The 22,888-nt window shown below is 49.1% G+C and overlaps 1 protein-coding gene across 2 annotated transcripts in view; it reads right to left on the bottom strand.

Moving 5' to 3' along the window:
- Positions 1-1,472, bottom strand: part of PAIP1 (poly(A) binding protein interacting protein 1) — a 28,129-nt gene extending 26,657 nt beyond the window's left edge. Inside the window, exons 1-2 of one of the 2 annotated variants that reach the window (XM_090276133.1) lie at positions 1,027-1,472; positions 392-537 (exon numbers count right to left, since the gene is read on the bottom strand). In XM_090276133.1, the coding sequence (XP_090132259.1) occupies positions 392-537; positions 1,027-1,279 (399 nt within the window). In that variant the 5' untranslated portion in view covers positions 1,280-1,472. The remainder of the gene's footprint in view (positions 1-391; positions 538-1,026) is intronic. The other variant, XM_090276135.1, reaches the window with a different exon arrangement.
- Between the last annotated feature and the right edge of the window lie 21,416 nt (positions 1,473-22,888).

The following is a 22,888-nucleotide window of genomic DNA, read 5'->3' as shown; positions in this document are numbered from 1 at the left end:
GACAAAAATCTTGGCTCTACAGCTTGAAGGCGGGGGTGCTTACCTACATAAAGCGCATCAGCCCAGAGACACTCCGCAGATGCCGAGAACACAGCATGAACAGAACATGAGAATGGAGCAGAACATGCGCGAACATTACAGAACAGCCGAGAACGTTACGGAACATTCGCGAACGTTACAGAACATCCGAGAACGGCCGCTCTCGGGCTCACGCTCCCACGCCCCAACGCCGCTGCAAACTGTAACCCTGCATCGGTTTCCTTCCCTCCCGAGTTCCTAAGTTCGCGCATTTCCGCGGAGCACAGAAAGCACCAGCACGCTCTGAATTCCCGCGGTGCCGGCCACACGGCGCGGCCACGTCACCGGGAGTTGCAATCACGCGCGTACTTACTGCATAGTTAGCATAGCCCGACGGGTAAAACTCGGGGGCGTTCACAGACAGCTTGGACATTAGTACGGGAGCCACAACCACCTGGGGCTTCGCCATCTCCGACTCCGCGTTCTGCTGGGAGGTGCCGTCCTGGGGCTTCGCTTGTTCTGGGGAAGGGAAAGAAACAGGGGAGGCGGGCCATTAGGTGCATCCGTTCCTTTGTCTGAGGACTTCCTATACCCCGAAAAGCCGCCTAAGGAGGGCTGGGGTTTTAAGCCACCCAAGAGCCACCACGAAATTCCAGGTCACAGCCAGGACGGGGGCAGAGCGCCTGCGGAAGGGAACAATGGACCCGCTTCCCCCACGGATGCTCGGGGGCTGGCCTCGCTCTAACGCGCCGGTGAGGAAAAGGTGGCTGCTCACCCAAGATGTCCCCGCGCGGGGCTGGGGAAGGGGCGGCCACCCCACTTCCTGCCCGGGCCGCCGCACTCCGAGCCGCGTGCGGCCCCTCCCCCGCGGGCGCACAAAGGCCTCCCGCAGCCACCTTCCGGCCCGCGGCGGGCCCTCCCCCCCAGAACCCGGGGCCTCGGGGCTGCCTTTCAGGGGCGGGACGAGGGAACACCGCGCGCGCGGGGCAGGGGCCCGCGGCTCCGTACCTGGGAGCGGCGCGGGCCGCGGGGGGCCGGCGGGGCGCTCGCACTGGGCCCCTGGCGGCGGGGCTGTCCTGGGCTGGCGCAGCGGCAGCGGCTGCGGGAAGCCCGGGGCTTTGGGCTGCGGCGGCAGCGCCGTCCGCTCCGCAGGCCCCGCTCCGTTCGGGAAACAGCCGCCCTCAGGCCCGCCCCCTCCGCGGCCCAGGCCCCGGCCGCGGCCCCGACCAGCACCTGGGGCCCGATCGAACCCGTCCGACATGCTCCGCCCGCTGCTCCGGGGCCGCGGCGCCGCGCAGCTCTGCGCTCGAGGGAGGACGCGGGGAGGCGCCACGGGCCGCGCGCTCACTCGGGCCTCATGGAACGGGGGCGGCCGGCCGTGCTCGGTCCTCGGCGCCGCGGCGGAGCGGACGGCAGCTGCAGCACCCGCCGCCAGAGCGCCCGCCCTCTCCGCTGCCCGACGCTGGCTGGCTCGCCCCTGACGCCCGCCGCCCCGCCTCCCTCGCGGCAGGCCTCCGGCGGGTCACAGCGGCCCCCCGCGGTCCGGAGGCCCCCGGCGCGTCAGCAGCGGCCACTCCGCTCGCGACCGGCGGGCAGCGCCTCCGCCTCGTCCGTGCCCCCGCCACGGGCGCCGGGCTCGGGGACAGGGGCGCTTACCGCAGGCGGACCCGAGCTGCGCAGATCCACGGGCGAGAAGTGCGAGGGTGACGGCTGGGGCTGCGAAAATAAAGGCGCGGGGGGAGGGGCGGGGGCCGGAGCCCGCGCTCGCGGACGCGCACCTCGGGGGGCGCGCAGGTGAGTTGGCCGCTGATGGAGGGCTCCGCGGCGCGCCGCCCGCGGTGGAAGCTGCGCCACCGCCTTCGCTGGCGCCGCCGGGGGCTGGAGCGGAAAGCGCCACAGTCGCCACCCGCCCTTTCAGTCCGTGGCAGCCTTTTCACTCTAGATCACGCCCGTGGGGACCACGCTCCGGTCTCGTCCTTTTCATCTTCCCTTCCGCCAGTTTTTAGGAACTACCCTGCCTTTGGATGAATCTCCCCCCTGTTTCATCTTTTACCAGGGTTGTACAATAAAGAAATAGTGCAAGCCACTGACGTCCTTACACGGATTCTAGAAGCCACATTAAATGAGTAAAAACAAACAGGTGAAAGGAATTTTACTAATGTATGTTTTACTTAACCCACTACATCCCAAATGGTATCATTTCAACATGTAATTAATACAAAATATTAATGAGATTTTTTTCCACATTAATAAAAATCCCATGTGTGTTTTACACTTTCTGCATCTCAGTTGTGATCGGGCACATTTTAAGTGACCAATAGCCGCAGGTGGCCAGTGGCTACCACGCTGCACAACAAATTTCTATAGACTTGATGTCTAAATTACTTTTATTGTCGTGCCTGACTGTGTTAAATCCAAATTCCCTTTCTCTGGTGATAAGGATGACTTCCACTTTTTTGGTTCAGGGAAGGTACCTTCACATGGGAGATTAATTTTTTGATTTCAGGGGACAAAGGAGGATCAGCATATCCTTTTTGCACTGGCTGTTTCTTAGGTAACTTTAATTAAAACTAGTCAATATGTCAAAGAAGCATATTCTGGTCTCCTTAACTCCAAACAGAATGAGTCATCCTGTACACTCCACTGACGCAGATGCCCCAGGGCTGTCCCAGGCTTTTGTTTGTACTCATCGCCCCTTTGTCCCCTTAGGACTTTTATGACAGCGCCTTTTGTACATGTGCAGATTTTTTTACCTGCGTCATTTTTTTAAGTATATTTTATTGATTATATTGTTACAGTAGTTCCAATTTTTTTCTGTTTTGCTCCCCTCCGCCCAGTACCCCCACTTCCCTCCAGCAATCCCACCCCACTCAGTTCATGTCCATGGGTCATGCATATAAGTTCTTCGGCTTCACCCTTTCCTACATTATTCTTAACTTCCCCCTGTCTATTTTGTACCATCCGATTATGCTTCTTAGTCCCTGCACCATTTCCCCATTTCTCCCCCTCCCCCCTCCCAGCTGATAACGCTCCAAATGATCCCCATACCTGTGATTCTGTTCCTTTTCTGGTTTGCTTAGTTGGATTTTGTTTTTCTTTTTTAGATTCAGTTGTTGATAGTTGTGAGTTTGTTGTCATTTTAGTGTTCATAGTTTTGATCTTCTTTTTCTTAAGTAAGTCCCTTTAACATTTCGTATAATAATGGCTTGGTGATGAAGAACCCCTTTAGCTTCATCTTGTCTGGGAAGCACTTCATCTGCCCTTCCATTCCAAATGATAGCTTTGCTGGATAGAGTAATCTTGGTTATAGGTTGCTTTTCATCATATTGAATACTGCTTGCCAGTCCCCTCCTGCCTGCAAAGTGTCCTCTGAGAAATCAGCTGATAGTCCTATAGGCACCCCCCTGTAGGCAACTCTCCGCCTCTCTCTTGCTGCGTCCAGGACTCTGTCTTTATCTTTCGCCTTTGACATCTCAGTCATGATGCATCCTGGTGTGGTCCCCTCTGGGTCCAGCTTGCCTGGGAACCTCCATGCTTCCTGGACCTGTATGTCTCCTTCACAAAATTTTTTTTAATTCTTGCTTCCTCATTCTGCACTGGTTGACTGTTTTTCTTCCTTATGTTCCAAATCATTGATTTGAACCCCAGTTTCCTTCCCTTCAACATTGGTTTTGTGTGGATTTTCCTTCGTTTCACTTAGCATAGCCTTCACTTCTTATGCATTTGCCGTACTCAAGCATATCTGTCAAGCCTGTGAGCATCTTTATCACCAGTGTTTTGAACTCTGCATCTGTTAGGTTGGCTCTCTCCTCATCTGTTAGGTTGGTTATCTCCTCGTTGCTTAGTTCTCCCACTGGAACCTTGATCCATTCCCTCTTTTGGTCCATACTTCTGTCTCCTCATTCTGACGCACTCCTGTGTTCGTTTGCCTCTGTGCCCCAGGTAGAGCTGTCGCTCCTGTTACGTTGTAAGGGGTGGAGCCTTAGGGATTCATCAGTACGGGACAACCTGTTTCACCACGTTGTGGCGCTGTATGTGGGGGAAAGGGGTCTGAGAGGGAACAATGCCACCTGCTCAGCACTCGCCCCCTTTCCAGGCACTTCTCCCACTTCCACACTGGACTGTCACCCCTCTAGCTGCTGCCCTGGCCGTCGTTCCCAGAGTGGGTGGGTCTGCAGACGTTCTAGGACCGTGGGGGTCCTTTAAACAAGTGGACTCTGCTGAGACTGGCAGTTTCTTCATCCGCCCCAACCCCCACTGGTTTGCACAGTCAGAAGCAATGAGGCTTGATTTTCCCTGGTGCTGGGACCGTGGGCTGCGAGGTCCAGTGAGGAGCTGGACCTCCTGACTTTTTAAAACATGTGACTGTGCTTTTTCCGGCCTGCTGCCACTGCTACTGCTGCCATCACCACACCATGTTCTCTGCACCCCCAGCTCCGCCCCCCCCCGCCCACCTGTCTGGATGAGTATTTCTTCTTTATATCTTTGTTTGCTGGACTTCCATGTAGTTTGATTTTCTGGAACTTCTAGTTGTTTCTAGTTTTGAGGTAATTGTATTCCTTCTTAGTTGTGGAGGGAGACACAGCGTGTCTGTCTACGCCTCCATCTTGGCCGGAAGTCCTCTTACCTGCATCTTTACAGCCTCATTTTATTGGATCAGTTAGGTAATATGAGAAACACTCACAATAAAAACACCGGGACCCAGGACTTCAGCATTAGCTGAAGTGTTGTTTATTCACAGGTCTGCAAGCTGGATGCATAGCCATATCAGGGAAACATGCCTGTCGAAGCAGACAAAGCAAACTGGTTTTATATTAACGCAAGTAGCCCCCCATCCCTCCGTTTCTTCTCCCCCGTTTCTCCATTTGCTGGGTCCTCCGGAGTTACAATCTAACACGATTAACTAAATTAACTGAGGGTAGTGATTAACCAAGGGTAATCTGGTTATAGGTCTGTCTCTTTAACTTCCCCTTGAAGATTCCCTAAATTGTTTGCTGAGCTGTCTAGCTACATTCTTCTGTTTCTAGGTGTATGGTGATGAGTATCTCCCCCTTTGATCTCAGAGGAATTTTTGCTGAGCTTCGGAATGTCGCTTCCAGACTTGTAGGTATGCTAGTACTGTTGACTCAGACACGGAGACCCCCTAATTCAGGATTTAATTACATTTGTCCTTTGCTGCTAATTATTTCCTACTGGTTTGAGAGTCACCTGTTTCTTTGTCCCTTACAGTAATTAAGATGTTATCTTTTGCCTTTTCCCCGTTTACTGTGATGTAACTGTACTCCTACTCATGATATGAAAGGTGGATTTGAGGATAATGCGAATGGAATAATAACAGTAGCTAACATTTGTGAGTATTTATTATGTGCCAGCTACTGCTCCAAGAGCTTTACTTTGATCGTTTTATTTAATCCTCAAATCCTATGAAGTAGTAGACATTCCAATCATCCTCATTTTACAAAAAACGGTGCCAAGATATGAGGGCTCAAATTCATCTGGGCACAGTTTTAGTGCCAGCTGCCAGGTGCTCCGTGTTGCCAGATGCCAACAAGCCACACACAAACGTATGCACACGCAGATACGCAAATGAACGCATGTAAAACGAAGGTATGTTGTCAAATTTCTGGATGTGTATTATATGAGGGGGGACCCCCAAAACCCGGAATTTATGTATTAAAAATTGTGTATTTATTCTTACATGGTTAAACTTCAGCCACTTTCAAAGTCCTCTCCATTGGATGCAATTCACCTGTTGAGGTGTTTTTCCCACGGCTCAAAACTGCTTTTGAACTTGTTGATTATGATGCCTTTTAGTGCTTCTGCCGTTTTTTGTTTCACACTTTCCACATTGGCAAAATGTTTCCCTTTGAGGGCTTTTTTCATCAGGGGAAACAGAAAAAAAAATCACTTGGGGAGAGATTGGGTAAATAGGGAGGGTGGGGCATGGGGGTTATGCTGTTTTTGGTCAAGAGTGCTGAATACTCAGCAAGGGGTGGGCAGGTGCACTCCTAAATCACCCATTATGAAATGGGCCAACGCGTTGATAGAGTCTCCAAAAAAAATTGACTGAAGCCAAATGTAGCCTCTCACAACAATGCCAGCTGGTACACTGATACAGAGGGGTTCCTAGAACACTCACCTAAGGGGGAAGCCTATACTACATGGGGCATGCCCTCCAGAAAATAATTGCAGTGTTTGGGGACCCCCCCTTATATTTATGCAAGATATTACCACTGGGGAAAACTGGGTGAAGGGTGAAAGAGATCTCTATATTATTTCTTATAACTGCACATATACCTACAATTATCTCTAAATAAAAGTTTTAAAAGCCAAACACACACACACACACCGATCTCTCCTAACTCTTTCCTAGATCGTTCAGTTCACTCCTCTCTGCCCAAATCACCACAGCAACTTACATGTCAATATAGGTTAGTGGTAGCATCGTTCAAAGAGAGAAGAGAATGAGCTGATGGGTTTGTTCTCTTGGGTCTCATCTGTGTAAATTATCTTCCTCTTCTAGTCTCTTGGGTATGCTGTTAAATGCAGTCCCAGCCAGTCAACACCTGACTGCCACCTGGATTAGGATTCCAATACATCTTTGAGTCCGAGAGAGCCAGGAATGCTGCTTGGGATCTCATCTAGTGCACTTACTTGTTTAGTGTTGCCATTTCAGCGGGACTGTAAACTCCATGAGGGCAGGAATTTATTCATTAAGTATTTATTGCATGCCTGCTCTGAGCCAGACGCTGTTCTAAGTGCTGAGGACATGCAGGGGCATGAGATTAGTAGGTGTGACGGAGGCAGGACTGGAAGCAGAAAGACCCGTTTGGTGGCTGGAGCAGAAATTCTGGAGAGAAATGATGATAACTACTAAGGTAGTGGTGGTGAGTCTGGAGAGAAAGATCAGATTAGAGATAGTTAGGAACAGGGTGACCGATGTGTGTGAGGCTTAATGAGAAGCAGAGATAAAGGTGGCTCCCAGGAGTCCCTCCTGGTGCCTAAGAGCAGGAATACCAAAGGGACCAGGCTGTCACCACAGAGGGGACGCTCACTAATTGCCTTTGGGGCATTTCATTTGGCACCTGGAGCGCACAAGTGGAATTGTTCAGTGGCCAGTTAAGTTATGGAGCTAGAGTTCAAAGGAATGTTGCTTCGAGTTAGAGGTCTGATGGCTGAAGCCACGGGAAGAAATGAGATTACTTGGGAAAAGTCCACGAAGGCAGAAGAGCACAGAGAAGCGCCCAGTTTCACGGCTGGGTTGAAAAAGAGGAACCTGTTTACACGTAGTTACACAGGACTGAAACTGAAGGAAGCCAGCAGGGAGTAGGAGGTTAAAGAGGGACATCCCCAGGGTGTCGTGTGCTGCAGTGATATCAAATACAAATAGGATTCCGAAGGATCCGTGAGAGCGTGCCATTTCCCGAGCTTACCCGCCCCCACTCATCTTGGCGACTGTGTCCTGCCTGAATGAACCACCCGCAGGTGCCAAGTCCTCTTTGCCACTCAGCCTCCTGATTATAACTTCCCTATCTGTTAACTTTGCATTTTGAGAGGAATAGTGACAAAAGTAATGGCTAATACTTAACTCTATCTTTCAAGTCAACGTGTGACACGGGCTATTTCATTTAACGATCTCATTTAATCTTCAGAGCAGCGCGACAAGGTAGGCACTGTTACCCCATTTTAGAGAGGAAAGCACTGAGATTCAGAGAGGCTTATTAGTGTGCCTAAGCTCACCTACCTGGTGAGCGACTCCGTTCTGTTAAATCCAGAGTCCACGAGTTGAAACGATATGCTCCACTTTATCTCCAGAATAGGTGGACGGCACCCGTGCAAATGACCTCCTCTATCTGAGTTACAGTTCTTACTCAGGTTAGTAGATAGGCGTTCCCGTACTGTTATGGGAGTGATACAGATCCGTGAGTGATGTGGGGGGAAATAAGAGCTGCAGGTACGGGGCGTCGGCAAGGCAAATGTGTTAAAGACGAGTTGCTCTTCTAGGGTTAAAAAAAATTTTTTTTTGTATAGATGGGAGAAAGGTGTGTTTATGAGCTAAAGACAAGACAAAGGGAAAGGGGGAAACAGAGGGATTTAAGGATCGGAGGAGGTGGCAGGCCACACGTTTAGGGTACAAGCAGCAGGAGGAACTTTGGCTGGGAGAAAAGCGATTTCACTAAGGAATGGAAGCAGAGGCAGAAAGATGGCAGAAGAGAGGCGCTGGAAAACTAAGACGGTCTCGTCCTCGGTAGAAAAGGAGGAAGTGTCTTTGCCACGAGGGCGGGAGGGCCCAAAAGAGGGTTTGGGGGCGGGGGGAAGTGGCTGTGGCTGTGGCTGAGGAAGCTGCTCTGGGAGAAGGTGGGGGCTTCCTGGGGGGACCCCTGGGTGGCACAGAAGGGCCAGCTGAGATTGGAGAGCAGGCTTCCTCGAGGCAACACTGGACGATTCTGTGATCTCTCTCTCTAGCAACTCTTGACAACCTGAAGACGGCACTGAGAAGGAAGCCCGTCGGTGGGCGTGAAACTGCGCCCTGCAGTTCCGGCAGGAGGATGAAGACAGAAGACGGGCTGAGAAGGCTGTTCTCGGTTTGAGCCGAAGAAAGGGCTGAAGATGAAAGGTAAGTAATTGATTGCAAGAGAAGAGGGATCAAGAGAGAGAAATAAGGGAGTTGGATAAGAAAGAAAGTGGCGGTCGGAGCACGAGAGGTAAGACTTGAACGTTTTAGAGGAAGTCCTGGGTGAGTAATTACAACGTACAACACCTACTGATTGCACAATGCAGCTAATTGAACCGAAGTGCTCGCTGGCCAGCGACAAGGTGATGTAATAGCTGGAAATGCTACGTTCAGAGCCCAAATCTGGCATCGAAGGACAATTAGGAACATCAACGTTTAATGTATAAATGCTGAGTAATGGTCTTTTGTTCCTGGCATGTCTGGTTTCCCTATCTCTCCGGCACAGTCTCTTCACGCCGCTTTTGTTGCCACGAGGTCAAAAGCCAGTACTTCTTTCTCTTTCAACTCCTACAGGGCACCCACAATGTTCTTCTTCCTTTTAGCCATATTTGTTGACTGCCCAATAAAGCCAGCCTCTTAGGGGCTGATGAATATCAGTCAATAAGTTGAAATATCCATCCTCAGGAAGCTTAAGTGCGACAGTCAAATAGGCAACGATAATACAGAGTTGTAAATGCTATAATTATGTTGAAACTGGATCTCAATGGGAGAGCGCCTCACTCCATCTTGGCTAGTCAGGAAAGGCTTCGGTGAGAAGGTCTCCTCTCAAATGAAATAAAGGAACAGTACCTATCATCCAGGCAAATGAGTGGGGAGAGAGACACAAAGGGGCCCTGAGGCTCACAGAGGCATCTTTCTCCCTCAAGGGGCCTCTGTTTGCCTAGCTTCTCTTGGTAACTTCATCTCCACAGACCAGGTGTGCCCTACCTGGGGGACACTCTTCCCCTCCGGGAATCACTGAGTCAGAAGACCTACATTTGAGTCTCTTCATTTTAAAATAGGAGTAACAGCCCTGGCCAGTGTGACTCCGTGGATTGAGTGCCAGCCTGAGAACCGAAAGGTCGCCAGTTCTATTCCCAGTTAGGGCACATGCCTGGGTTGCGGGCCAGGGCCCCAGCTGGGGGTGTGAGAGAGGCATGCGCTCTATCGATGTTTCTCTCCCTCTCTTCCTCCCTCCCTTCCCTGCTCGCTAAAATAAATAAATAAAATCTTAAAAAAAAAAAAAGCATAACAATACTTACTTCAGTTACTGAAATGATCAAATGAGGTATTACCTGTGAAAACGTTGTGTAAACTTAAACTATTACATAGATTTTTAACTATGTTAGTTTCCTAAAATGGCATGCATGCTGTGTTCTTTTGTACTCTTGAGCCCATTAAAGAGATTAAGAACAAAGAGTATTTATCATCATTGTGGATTTATAGGCAGTTTTCAGGCCTGCTAAGTTTAAGATTGGAAGGGAATTGTTCCCTGAAGCTACTTAAAATATTTGAGTTAATGCCATAAATCATTGTTACTGGTCTTCGACTCAAAGGCTACAACAGCCCTCGCTGGTGCGGCTCAATGGATTGAACACTGGCCTGCGAACCAAAGGGTCACTGGTTCGATTCCCAGTCAGGGCACAGGCCTGGGTTGTGGGCCAGGACCCCGGTTGGGGGTGCGTGAGAGGCAACCACACGTTGATGCTTCTCTTCTTCTCTTTCTCCCTCCCTCCCCCTCGCTGTAAAAATGAATAAATAAAATCTTAAAAGACAAATAATCCAGAAAGCTCCCACAAAGCCTATCTGGCACTAAAGTGCCACCTGGCAGCAGAGTGAGTGTGGCAATGGGTAGAGTACCTCAGCCATTCTTGGAGAAACAGATCAGCAGAGGGGCAGTCTGACAATTAGCAGGGCTAATTGAAATGCTGAGTACAAGGGTGAGGTGGGCTGGGGCAGGGATGAAAAATATTTTTATCCTCTAATTTAGGACGGCGTCTTGAACCATTAACTTTTGCTTCCTGTATTTTAGAAAAGCCCCACTGATGACCCCATTTTGTGGAAATGGCTGCTTGTTCAGTCCATGGGTGGACTCACCTGACAGGCTTCTGCCACAGGGGAAGCAGTGAGTGGAAATACTTCTGCAGACCTGAATCTTTGTTACTTTTACCCTTCGGATTACAGGAGTGGGCAGAGTCTGTCTCAATATAATTACAATAGTTAACATTAAATATTTTCCTGACAAGGGTAGTGGGGGCGGCGGGGTTGGAAAAAAAATTTTTTTTTCCTAATTATACCAAGAAAAAATTGAGAACTACAGCTATTTTGAAAGTATTTTATATACTCACCTGTGTACCAACCACCTGGATTCTACCATTAATCTTTCACTACACCTGGCAGATTTACTTTTTAAATTCAATATTTTTATTTTGAGAGAATTGTTGATTGACATGCAGTTTATAAGAAATAATAGAGAACGTCTGTACTTTTTACCTCCTTTGCACCAATGGTAACACCTTGCAAAAATATACAGTTTTCACAACCAGGAGGCTGACATTGATATAGTCAAGATACAGAGCATTCCCATCGTCCCAGGCGTCCCTCTTGTTGCCCTTTTACGGCGATCGCCCGCACCTCCTCAAACTCTAGAAACTACTAATCTTTCTCTCTTTCCATAATTGTGTTACTTCAGGAATGCTCCGTAAAAGGAAGAATACAGTATGTAATCTTTTGAGATTGGCATGTTCTTATTTTGAAAAGCACAGTTCTCGGGAGAGTCATTCACATTGTTGTGTATATCAGTGATTCATTCCCTTCATTGTTGAGAGGTGTTTCATAGTGGGGATGGACCGTTCTGTTTCAACCATTCAGCCGTTCAAGGACACCTGGTTTGTTTCCAGTTTGGGACTGTAATGAATAAAGCTACTGCTGTTCACGAATGTCGCCCCAATAAATGTAATAATTTCCAAAAATACAGCTTCTACGAACATTCAAGGTTAGGGTGTACAGGTTTCGAATTGAGCATACATCTTCGTTTCTCTGACACAAATGCACAAGAGTATAATTGCTGGGTCATATGGTTACCGGTGCTGGTGTTCTGAGGTTCTCCAAGAGAGAAGTCTAGAGGAAACCCCAGAGAAATTTTCAGACAGATTTTATGAAGCTCATGCTCAAGCACTAGGGAGGGAGCACAGAGGAAAGGAAGGTCCTCTGAACTGACTCAGGGACTGGCTCTGCTTGGCTGCTTTTATAAGCTGGGGCAACGTGGGCTTGCTGGAAAAAGCAGGCTTTTGGGAACCCCGGGCTTGTGAAGGGCTGGGGTTAGGGTCTCCCACTGTTGCGTTGCTTGAGAGCAACTATCTCTGCTCCTGCTCTGTGGGGATGAGATGGTGCTGTCGCTGCGTACTGCCACCCCGGGAAGGTCATATAGAAGTCAAACCTTGATCAACTGTGTGTGGGGTTGGTAGTTTAAGCCGGCAGTCAGAAAGAAGATAAAATCAGCTACCTCTTCGTTTTTGAGTAGGGAGTGGAGGAGGGGTGGTGACATTTTTCCCATCAGTTTATCCTGCGTTCCTTCTGACCACGTGGTCTTACCTTCCTGGCCACCCAGTATTCTCTGTTCCCCTGGCCCAAGTCCCTATGCTGTTTCCATATGGCAGATGCATGTTTAGTTTTCAAAGGAATCACCAAACTGTTTTCCCGAGTGCGTAGTATCAGCCTATGATATATCCTCCTGAGGAATGTTTGAGTGTTCCAGCACCTCACGATTACCAGCATTTAGTGTTGTCACTGTTTATTTTAGATTTTAGATATTCTTATAGATGTATAGTAATGTCTCATTGCGGTTTTAATTTTAATTTCCTTAACGGTTAATGATAGCGAACATCTTTTCATGTGCTTATATCACTCTTTGCTGAAATAGGCCTTTTGTTCTTTTTTTGAATTTTGTAAAAAAAAAAAAAAAATCTTGAGTTTTGGAGAGTTCTTTATATAGTCTTAGCATAAGTCTTATAGCTACTTGGTTTGCAAATATTGTCTCCCCATCGGTATCTTTTCTTTTTATCCTCTTCATCACGTCTTTTTCAGAACTAAAGTTTAAAAAAATTTTTTTATGAGGTTCAATTAATCAATAGTTTCTCTTTATAAATCATGCCTTTGGTGTCAAGCCTAGCTCTAGTGTTGTAGGTGGGAACAGGCCCCTCCATGGGACCGCGAGGAAAGCGACCCAAGGACCCATGTGTGGGAGGCTACGGGGGGCACGGTTTACTCAGGGGGCAATAGAAGCTGCCCCTGGGTTTCCAGTGTCCCATCTCCATGCCTCCCGCCGTGGAAGAAGTCCAGCCTGCCCTCAGCAGGGCCAATGCCAACGCCAAAGCTGGTGTCCAGAGCTCCTGCTCCGTATTACAGTCCAGTCCAGCAACCACCATCTCAGCTTGTGTTTCCAGCTGCAGACCATAGCTGCGCTGAGGTCTTCAGGCCCCTCCTGGAGCCTGTGAACGGAGTTCCCGGGGCCACGGGGCATGCAGCTCCCAGGGCCACATGGCCATGGAGAGAACAGGAACGTGTACCATGCAAGTGCGGGTCAGAGAGAGAGAGGGAGAGAGAGAACATCTCTGAGCTTTCATAGGCTTTGGATGGGTTTACACCCCCTAGTTAGCCTCACAGGCCTCTACGGTCCAGCCCTCTCCCTGTCCCCCAACAATCCAATACTGGAGGGGGAAGGGAGGAGTGTTAATCCCCTTGCGGACACAATGTTGTGGTTCCCTGGAGTGTGAAAAGCCGTAGTTTCCTGGCTAAGCAAGCAGGCTCATGCTCCCCAGCTTGTTTAGCTCAATGTCTAGTCCCCTTGCTCCTTTCTCTTTTCTAAAAAATTAGCTAAATACTGATGGTAACACTAGGTCCTGAAGATTTTTCTACTATTCTTTTTTTTCTGGAAGTTTGATGGTTTCATACCAAAGTCTGCCTTGGATTTTGTATAACCTGTGCGGCTTAGGTTGACATTCATTTCCCCCCCCCCGCTATGGATGTTCACGTACTTCAGCACTCCTTGTTGAAAAGGAGATCTTTCCTCCCTGGGCACACTTTTCAAAGTCTGTTATGTGCCAAACTTCTTTACACAAGTTTTTCCTCCTCTTCACAACAACCTGCAAAATAGTTAGCATCTGTTCTGCGCCAAGCTCTGTGCTAAGCTCAGGGAAATGACAGGAATAAGGCTTCCTGGACTGCGTGCCTCACGGAGAGAGAGACAAAAGCCAGATCCTGAGGATGAGCACCAATGAAAAGAATAGGGAGGGCAGGGACAGCGTTCCAGACTGATGGAAAGGGCAGGGGGGGATGTGGGGGTGGGGGGTGGGGGAGGATTCGTGAAACACCTTTGACATTTAGGAAGCAGTATTTCGAGATGCCTAAAAAGAGGAGAGTAGGAGACTTTTCTCAGGTTGAGTTGGTGGGGGGTGGGTCTCAAGACTCCCCAGAATGTGCTGCCCTGACAGGCAGATGATTTTGAGTTGAAAACAAAGCCCAACAAAGTCAAGAAGAGGTGTTATTTGAACCTCCCCCTTTCCTGCCTGGAGACATTTGGATAGAAAAATCTTCAGGAAAAGGACCTACCTTAACATATTCAGCCTAGGACACAGAAATTAAGTGCGGCAGACTGGGAGGGTCTAAGCAAAACTGCCCCCTGGGTTCCTGTGTCCCACTGCTTCTGGGTGGCCCGGTGAGAATTTGTTTACCATGTTTGCTCTCATTCAGCGACCTGTGAATTGCTGTGCCCCCAGCCCCCCCTCCCCAATCCCAAAAATGGTAACCTCATTTTGCCTCACTGTCTTTGGAATTTTCACGCTTATGTCAATTCCCCATGCGCATGTGTTAAAATCTGATTTTCTCCTGAAAATGCTATTTGAGTTGTTTGATCGGCCAGAAGAACTCAAGGGGTGAGAGGGAAACTCCCCCGGCCCCGTGGATGCCATCTCAGTGACAGCGACCAGTGGGCAGTGGCTGCAGGAGTCTGGGGCTCAGGAGAAGGACGTGGCTGCACACTCAGCTTTGGGAGTTGTCACAGCACCGCTGACGTCGGACCGCCAGGGAAAGAGTGTTAGCGTTAAAGGGAAGCAGGGCCAAGGGGACATCTGAACTATTCGCACGTTTACGCGGTGCAAGAGCTGAAGACAAACGGTTAAAGAGGGTGGACACCACAGGAGGGTGAAATTACAGGACCATGGAGGCGAGAAATTCTGGGTTTTGTTTGCTGTTATGGGTAACATCCGGCATTTTTAAAAGACTTACGGTCTGGCCAGGTAGCTCAGCTGGTTAGAGCATCGTCCCCATACACAAAGGTCGCGGGTTCGATCTCTGGTCAGGGCACATCCAGGCAGCGACCAATGGTGCATGAATAAGCAGAACAACAAATTTCTCTCTCTCTCTCTCTCTCTCTCATGAGTAAATAAAATAAATTTACACAAAGAGATGTTTCACAAAACTGTTTAAAATGTATTTGAACTAGTTTTCATCAAATGGAATATTTAAAAAGTTAAATATAAACATAGTCATTGATAGTAAGGAGTTTTATACTCAAGTAGTTGGATAATGGTCATAACTGTATATATTACTATACAGTGATGCCTCAGCTAACGAGTGACCCTGCTCACAAACTTTTCGGCTAATGAGGATTTTTTTCGCTGTTTTCGGACTTGGCTAACGAATGTTTTAGGGGATGCGCGCGCTAACATAAAGCAGCAAACATGAGCGGTCGGGCCATTCCAGGAGCTTATCTTCCGTCTGTATGTTTGTAACAAAGGAATGAGCTGGCCACACACATGGGGAGACCCGCCCACCCAACTGGGTTGTTTCTGTTTGAGACAGTGAGCAGTGAGACACCTGATAACATGCGCGCTTCGGATGTGATGACAACGTATGTCAGAAGGTGAGAGAGGCCATCGCTTTGACCTTCTAGAGAGGGGCTTCCAGAGCGCCACAGAGAGGACCTGGTCTCATACCAGCGTCAGCACGGTGCACGCTCCGTGGGCAGCATCCAGAACAAATTAAATGATTTTCTATAGAAACCTACGGGAAATCATGTTTCGGCTAATGAAGATTTCGGCTAACAAATGTGATTCTGGAACGAATTATCTTCATTATCTGAGCTATCACTGTATATATACAATTAGATGGTAGGCGGGCAGACAGACAAGAGCAGGGCAAGGATGATGGGCCAGGTACGGAAGGTCATGAGGGTGGAAAGCCCAGGGAATCTAGCAAGGGGAAAACTGGGCTGGGACCTAGTCACCAGGGTGACTGTTCTTCCCCTAGCATATCGCTGGCCCTGTAGTTTGGACTTCCTGACCTTTCCTAGGGGCTGGTCATGCGGTTTGGACCCTCTCCTGATCTGTCCTCTAGTCGTGTGGGTTAGACCCCCTTACAGGGGGGAACTGATTAAAGGGACTGGAGAAGAGCCCTTCAGCATTAGGCCCCCAGGACAGTGAGGTTCTGACCGCCAGGAAATACATCTAGGCCTCAGTTGCATTTCAGCTCCAGGCCCAGGAAAGCAACACCAGACAAGTTACGTCATGACTGTCATCAGGACCAGCTGCATTGACTAATGGCCCCTGCCCTGGCTCCAGCCCATCAGTAGAGACCATGGCCCTGAAAGGGCACACCTGGAGAGCTGATGAATAGTCTATTAGGGTCTTCACCTGGGATCTCCAGATAAATAGCCTCAAGACTGAGGCCCCAACTTGACTCTCTCTGAGGAGCACACCTGGCCTTGCCCGACTCCCTGTCCCCAGGCTTGTTTTCCTTGCCCCTCTCTTTCCCCTAAGCTCTAAGGGAGCCACCGCCCCCCCCCCCTTTTTTTTTTGCCTCTAACCTTTCCTGAGCCTATTTCTTCTATGGCTCACTTCTTCTACCACCATGACCTTCTAAATAAACTTTCTCTTACAGTTTGAGTCTTGACTCTGAATTCTTTTTAGCTGAACCAAGGTCCAGTCTGCCTCACCAGTCATACCTGGTATCCCTCTCTCTGCCAACAGTGATATATTAAAAAGTCAAAGGAAAAATTCAGTTAGGTTGCAGCTTTATTAAGAAAGCAAAACAAGTATATAAGGAGTCTTCTCATTGTCAATACAAAATGACTTTCACCTGAATTTTCCCCAAATAATTTGGATTTTCCCTGTAAACTCAAGAACTGGTAAATCTACCCACGTTTCCAACAGTCCTGCAAAACCACTCTAACCCTTGTGGTACCCTTAAACACAGAGAATGCCTCTGGACCGGGTTGAATAGTGTCCCCCTCAAGTTCATAACCACCCTTATTTGGAAAAACAGTCTTTAGAGATATCATTAGTTAAGGATCTCAAGATGAAATAATCCTGGATTTAGGGTGAACCTTAAATTCCCTGACTGGCGTCTTTATAAGAGAAGGAGGAGGGAGACTTGGGGACAGAGAGACACACAGAAGAGATGGCCATGCAGCGAGGCAGCAGACACTAGAGTGAAGTACCTACAAGGCAAAGGACACCAAGAATTGCTGGCCATCAGCTTTCTCCAGAAGCTAGGAGAGAGGCCTGGGACAGTGTCTCCCTCATAGATGCAAGAGGAATCAATCCTGTTGACACCTTGACTTTGGGAGTGTGGCATCCAGAACTGAGAGAATATATTTCTGTTGTTGTAAGCCACTGAGTTTGTGGTCATTTGTTAGAGCAGCCCTTAGAAATGAATATGGCCCCTGTCCCTTCCCAGCTCCCCCAAAGGTATCATTAAGTAATTCCTTATAGTCATAAAAAACATAGATTTTTAATCATTGGCACTTTATGGAGAGAAAAATATCCACGTAGGTATGCTAAAAGCTAGTTTTTTAGATCCTCATAACAATTCTAAATATGGACTGATTTTACCTAAGTAACTTACATGGACAATGATTGAACTTTGTGTTGACTGTCAGTTCTCCTGAAATCTCTAATGAACTAATTAACGAATTAATGTTGGCTTGTTTTTGTTCGTTTAGCTGGTTCATTTAGCTGCCTGGGGGAAAGAAGATGCTGAGATCGAGGCTGGAGATGGTCGCCTCACAGGCTGCCGAGCGTCCGCATTATTACACCCGCCTGGCACCGTCTCGTGGCAATTGTTCACTTTGTTAATAATTACTTATGAAAGGGAAGCTCGAAACAATAAGCTGCTGATAACCGTTGAACATAATAAGCGCAATGAAAACACATTAAACGGGACCGGTCCCCTGGCCTGGTTTTAACGAGATGCAGGCTTTGGCAACGTGTCTTTCCAGTTTAGTTTTTGGTCGCCTCTCTCCTCAGGCTCGTGCGCGTTTTGATTCTCGGCTGTCGGACACCTCTCTGGTTTGAGGATTCAAAATAGACCCTAATGGTTTGATATATTCTTCTAAAAATTTTATCTTTTTTGCTTTTGATTATACGCTCTTAAATATTTGTGGGTACACAGTCTCTTAATTTTAAGAGGGTTTAAATTTTAACGTGTATTCTAATTTTGAAGGATATTTAAAATTTAAATGTCCCATCACAGAACAATGTGTAACGAAACCTGGCACATACGTGAGTGTTCCTGTTTGGTGGCCGGGAAAGCCAAGGGGGAAGGAGGAGATATCAAACTGGACAAAGCCCTCACACCCTGGTGGGGATATACCATTTTTGCAAGAATGTTATAGAAGATAGTGGCTAAGATTCAGAAGCAACTAACGTACGAACTTTCAGAACTTAATCCAATTTTCTTTGGGAACTCTGATGTGTACGTTGTAATTACTACGTCACAAAACCTTCCAAACGACATATGTCTTCATCTGGAGCAATGGTACACAAATTATATTGGACATATGAATGGAATACATTTTAAAAATTACCATATGCTTATTATTTAACAGAATTAGTCGAAAAGTTGTATGTCATCCTTGGATTTGTTCTCATGTGGTATGATCATAAGTCAATTAAAAAACCCATTGAACATTTATTTAGCCAGCGTTTCTCAGTCTCAGAACTATTGACTTTTGTGGTCGATAATTCTTTGTCGTAAAGGGCTGTCCTGCGTTGTACAGTGTTTGGCAGCATCCCTGGCTTCTACTCACTAAATACCTCCCCTTTCCAGTTGTAACCACCAAAATGTCTCCAGACACCATGGGACAAAACTGTCTCCAGCTGTGAACCACTGATTCTTAGGCTTTGAAAAGAAGCAAAGCACACACACACGTACATGTTTTAAAATGAGCTTAGTTTTTTATTTTCTAGTTTTATAGAGAAATAATTGACACGCGGTACTGTATATGTTTAAGGTGTATGTAGCATAATGATTTGACTCACATATATCGTGAAAGGAGCTCCGTTTTTTGATCCTTATCAATTACTTCTGATTCACTGTACCTGCAGGGTTTTGAACCTGTTCCGATGGTCGCCTGTATTGTGGTTCATTATTATTTTAAAACACCTGGCTGCGTCTCTTCCTGTCGGACAACTCTTCGAGGACAGGGACAATCTTTTACCTTCTCCAGATGGCAGTGAGAGTCCATTAGCTGAATGACCTTTGTGAAGTTTAAACACAAGAGATGTCAACCTAAGTGTTTCTCTGCAATATATTTCTTTTTAAGAATAAGGGACATCTGTTTTAGACTCATCATTCTTTCACTCAGATCTTTTGATTAAGGTAAAAGCAGTGACCTATCTTACTGATGCTTGGCGATTCAGCCTTAGGGGAGGTGAGCCATTCTATACTCTATTATTTCATTCCCCCTGCTTTTATTCGGAAGACACCTGCAGATTAAGCAGCAGAACCACGTACAAAGAACAACTGAGTCACTGAGTTCTGGAGTCCTTGAACGGTTTTGCAGAGAGCAGCGTAGGCCTCATCACCGAACATCCCACTGGGCCCTCTCCAGCTGCTGGACAGTAACACTAACATCAGCACACGGCTCTCTCCGGGCTGCCCTTTGGAAGACAAGTAGGCGGACGTGTGCTCGTTTTCTGGCCCTGATATCTTTTCCGAGGAACTTGACTCTATCTCTCTGACCAGACCGGAAAAACAACGCACCCCTTTCCTCCCATCACCACCTCCTGGCTTCCTTCCACTTTCTTTCTGGTCGTCTCCCATTACAGAAATTCGGCTTTTTCCTAGAGAGGTAGAGGCAGGTCGGGTACCAAGACTGGAGTTCTATTACCCTCTTATTTGTTCCGTTGGGACACTAGAGAGGAAATCACAGTTGGTAACTGGCTCTCCAGGGAGAGAGATCAAATGTAGCCCTGAAAACTCCAGCGCCTGGTTTGGCTGCAGGTTTGATTGACAAGGACGGGCAGAGGGAACGAGCGGAGGCGGGGCGGGGGACCACGGGGAGAGCGGAGACAAAGAGGTCTCGGCTGCCACTGAAGCAGTGCCGGGCCCTTTGGGATCCCTGGCCTTGGCGCTCAGAGAGGGTATTTGGTGAGGTCGCTTTGCGGGCCAGACAGAGGGCAGGCGGGCGGACGGGTCGGCGGAGCGGGCCGGGCGGGCAGCCGCGTCCCGCGGGGACCGGGCGCGGGGCGGGTGGGGGCTGCGTCGCCGTCACGTGGCCGCCGCTGCCGGGCTGAGGCTGTTCTTCCGGGTTGGAGGCTCAGCGGCGCGGGGCCCGAGCCCGGGTCGGCCAGCGCGGCGTCCGCTCGCGGTCCCCTGAGCACCGTCCGCGACAGCCAGGCCCCCGGGCGGAGGTGAGCGGGGCGACGCGGGCGGCGCGGGCGCGCGCCTAGGGCGCAGCTGGGGACGGTGCGCGCGCGGGGCTCCGGGCTGAGGTCCCGGCCCCGAGGAGAAGGAGACCTGTCAAGGAGAAGGGGGCGGGGTCGGCAGGGACCCCGGCGGCAGGCGGCTGGGGTCCTGGGCCGGCAAGGAGACCCGTGCCTGCAGGGCACCCTCTCCAGTCTCTCGCGGGGGGTGGGAGGTGGATTCGGGAGCTGGGTCCCGGCAGAGAGCAGGGGACGCGGTGGCAGCTGTGCGGGTACAGGTCTTGGGGATTTGGGGAGCGGCGGGAGTTGGACGGGATCATCTCGGCCCGCCAGATGGGAGGAGGGGGGAGGTCATAGAGGACTCTTGATAGGGGCGCACCAAGAGAGGTGGCAGCTGGACGCCCCGAAATTGGGCTTGAACCTTAATGGGATTCGGATCAGGTGACTGGCTGCGAGGGGAAGTTGTGAGTGTATGTCCGGGCGCGGGAGTGGTGGTCCGGGCCGGGCTGGTGGGGGGCGAGGCGGCGGGGGGCAGGAGGGGGATTCGAACTTTGGGGGCGGAATGGCATTATGCAGTCTCAGCCAATGGGCCTCCGGGGAAGCTTATAAATAGCGGTCCCAGGCAGATGCCAGCCCGTGGCAGTTTAGTTGCCCAGCGAGGGGCGGTCCCGGTGGGTCTGGGCGAGTCACGCGCTGCCTGCCAGTCTGAACTTCTGGAGGGTATCGCGCCCTTGGTCGTTGCGTCCGCTGTAAAGGCACGACTTGTTTACGGGTGCAGGCGTCCTTTATTCGCCCTGGGATCTGTTTTAAGGAGTCTGGTCAGGACAGGCTGTATTCGGACAGGTGGGGTTTGCGGGGCTTCTTTTATTTAAAATGCGCCCCTCTTCTCCGTCGCGCCCCTGTAACTTGCAAATCCCGGCTTTTTTCTTTCTTTTTTAACTGAACGGACAGTTTAGGATTACTTACCAGCATGTGTGCCCAGGCTGCTTACCTTTGCTGATGGAAATAGTTTTCCACAAGGCTACACAGCGTTTTATTTTCAAACGAAATTTCCTGAAACTCCTTGGAGACTGTGTTCCATAGATACCAGGGCTTCGGGTTGCCTAACCCTGGTTATTCAATTATTCAGCCAAAAAATACGTGTTGATTTCCTCTATTTTGTGCAAAGCGCTGGGCCAGAGGTAACACCAAAGTGAATAATACTAACAACAGAGAGACTGGATCCTTTTATTTCTCACAACAACCCTACAAGGTAGGTGCTATTATTATTATTTCCATTTTAAAGATGAGGAAATTGGGTACAGAGAAGTGACTGACTTGCCAAGGTCACACGCCAGTATATGAATATTGAGGGGTGGGGGCTTCCAATCCGCAGCTCACCCTCTTAGCCTCGGGTGCATCCTCTCTCTCAGGTGCCTGCCCTCCAGGAATTTAGGGTCAATTAGCGAAGATAGTTACCTGAACAGCTTACATTAAAGGAGGCCATATGAATGCCCTACTAACCCGCACCCTTTTCAATTTTGAGTTGTAAAGTTTCCCCTGTTGCTTGAAAGCTGTAGAAGCACGTGGATAATCCAACAGCAGAGAGCTCTGACGTGAAGGGAGGGGAAGCGGGACAGTTACGATGGGACACTCTCTTTGGTAACAAGCACCAGCCTGTGATACGTGGTTCAAATATTTATTCTCTGAATATTTCTCTGGGTCACTTGTATTTGATTTAGGCTTAGAGATAGGGATGGCTCTTGACAATCAACTCCTCTTGATCACTGACTGTGCTGTATGTTCATAACTCGAATCACGTGGAATTTTGGGGAGCAATTGACCTCTGAAGGCTTTGGCCCTGTTGCCATCGGATGCCAGGAGTCTTACTCAACATCAAGCTACCACTTTCCAAGTAGGCAGGGGACACTTCCCACACTCCAGGCCATGAAGCAGGACTTCAGCTTTAAAGCATTGCAGAATCTCATCTGATCATAAGATTTCTAGATCCTAACACACGAGCTCCTGTCACGGAGGAGCAGCTGGAGGCACTCACTCAGGTTAAGCAGCTAGTGAGTGGCAGACGGACAGTTACAGGGGCTTTATTATAGCTGGCTTTGTTTCTTCGCTGATGGGGTCTGGGCAGGCCTTGTCAGGCCCAAGAGGACAGTGGTTGTTGGGGAGCTGGGGTTGATCCAAGGAGAGAAGCTAGGGTAAGTGGGAAGGTTGGGAGAGGACTAGGTCGTTGGTGATGGTAGGACAAAATCTCTCTCTCTGCCTCCCGTGGTTCTTGGCATCGATTCAGGGACTGTCTTGAATGAGTGGCTGACTATTGAACTAATTTGCTCTCCATCCTTGGCCATGAATGACCCTAGAAGTGATCTATGAATGAATGAGGAGAGTATTTATGGGACTAAGGCATGCTTTGGGACTGAGATGAAATGACATGTGTGGAAACACTTGGAAAAGACAAAACCTTCTGTTCAAATGCAAAGAATTATTCATACACAGTTTTGTCTGCATGCCTGAACACACCTTGCATGCTCCCTGAGCCTTAACTTTTGTTCATGTACCGTCTCCTTCTGAAAGGCGCCTTTCCCTTCCTTTCTGAGCTCAGCAGGAGAACATGAGCTCCTCTGATCCCTCCGAGAACTTTGGACTTGCCTTACTCTGCTTTGTGGTGTTAGTGCTT

The sequence above is a fragment of the Furipterus horrens genome, unplaced genomic scaffold (assembly GCF_987537825.1).
Source record: "Furipterus horrens unplaced genomic scaffold, mFurHor1.1.pri manual_scaffold_5, whole genome shotgun sequence".
NCBI lineage: Eukaryota > Metazoa > Chordata > Mammalia > Chiroptera > Furipteridae > Furipterus > Furipterus horrens.
This window is presented reverse-complemented; position numbering and strand designations above follow the sequence as displayed.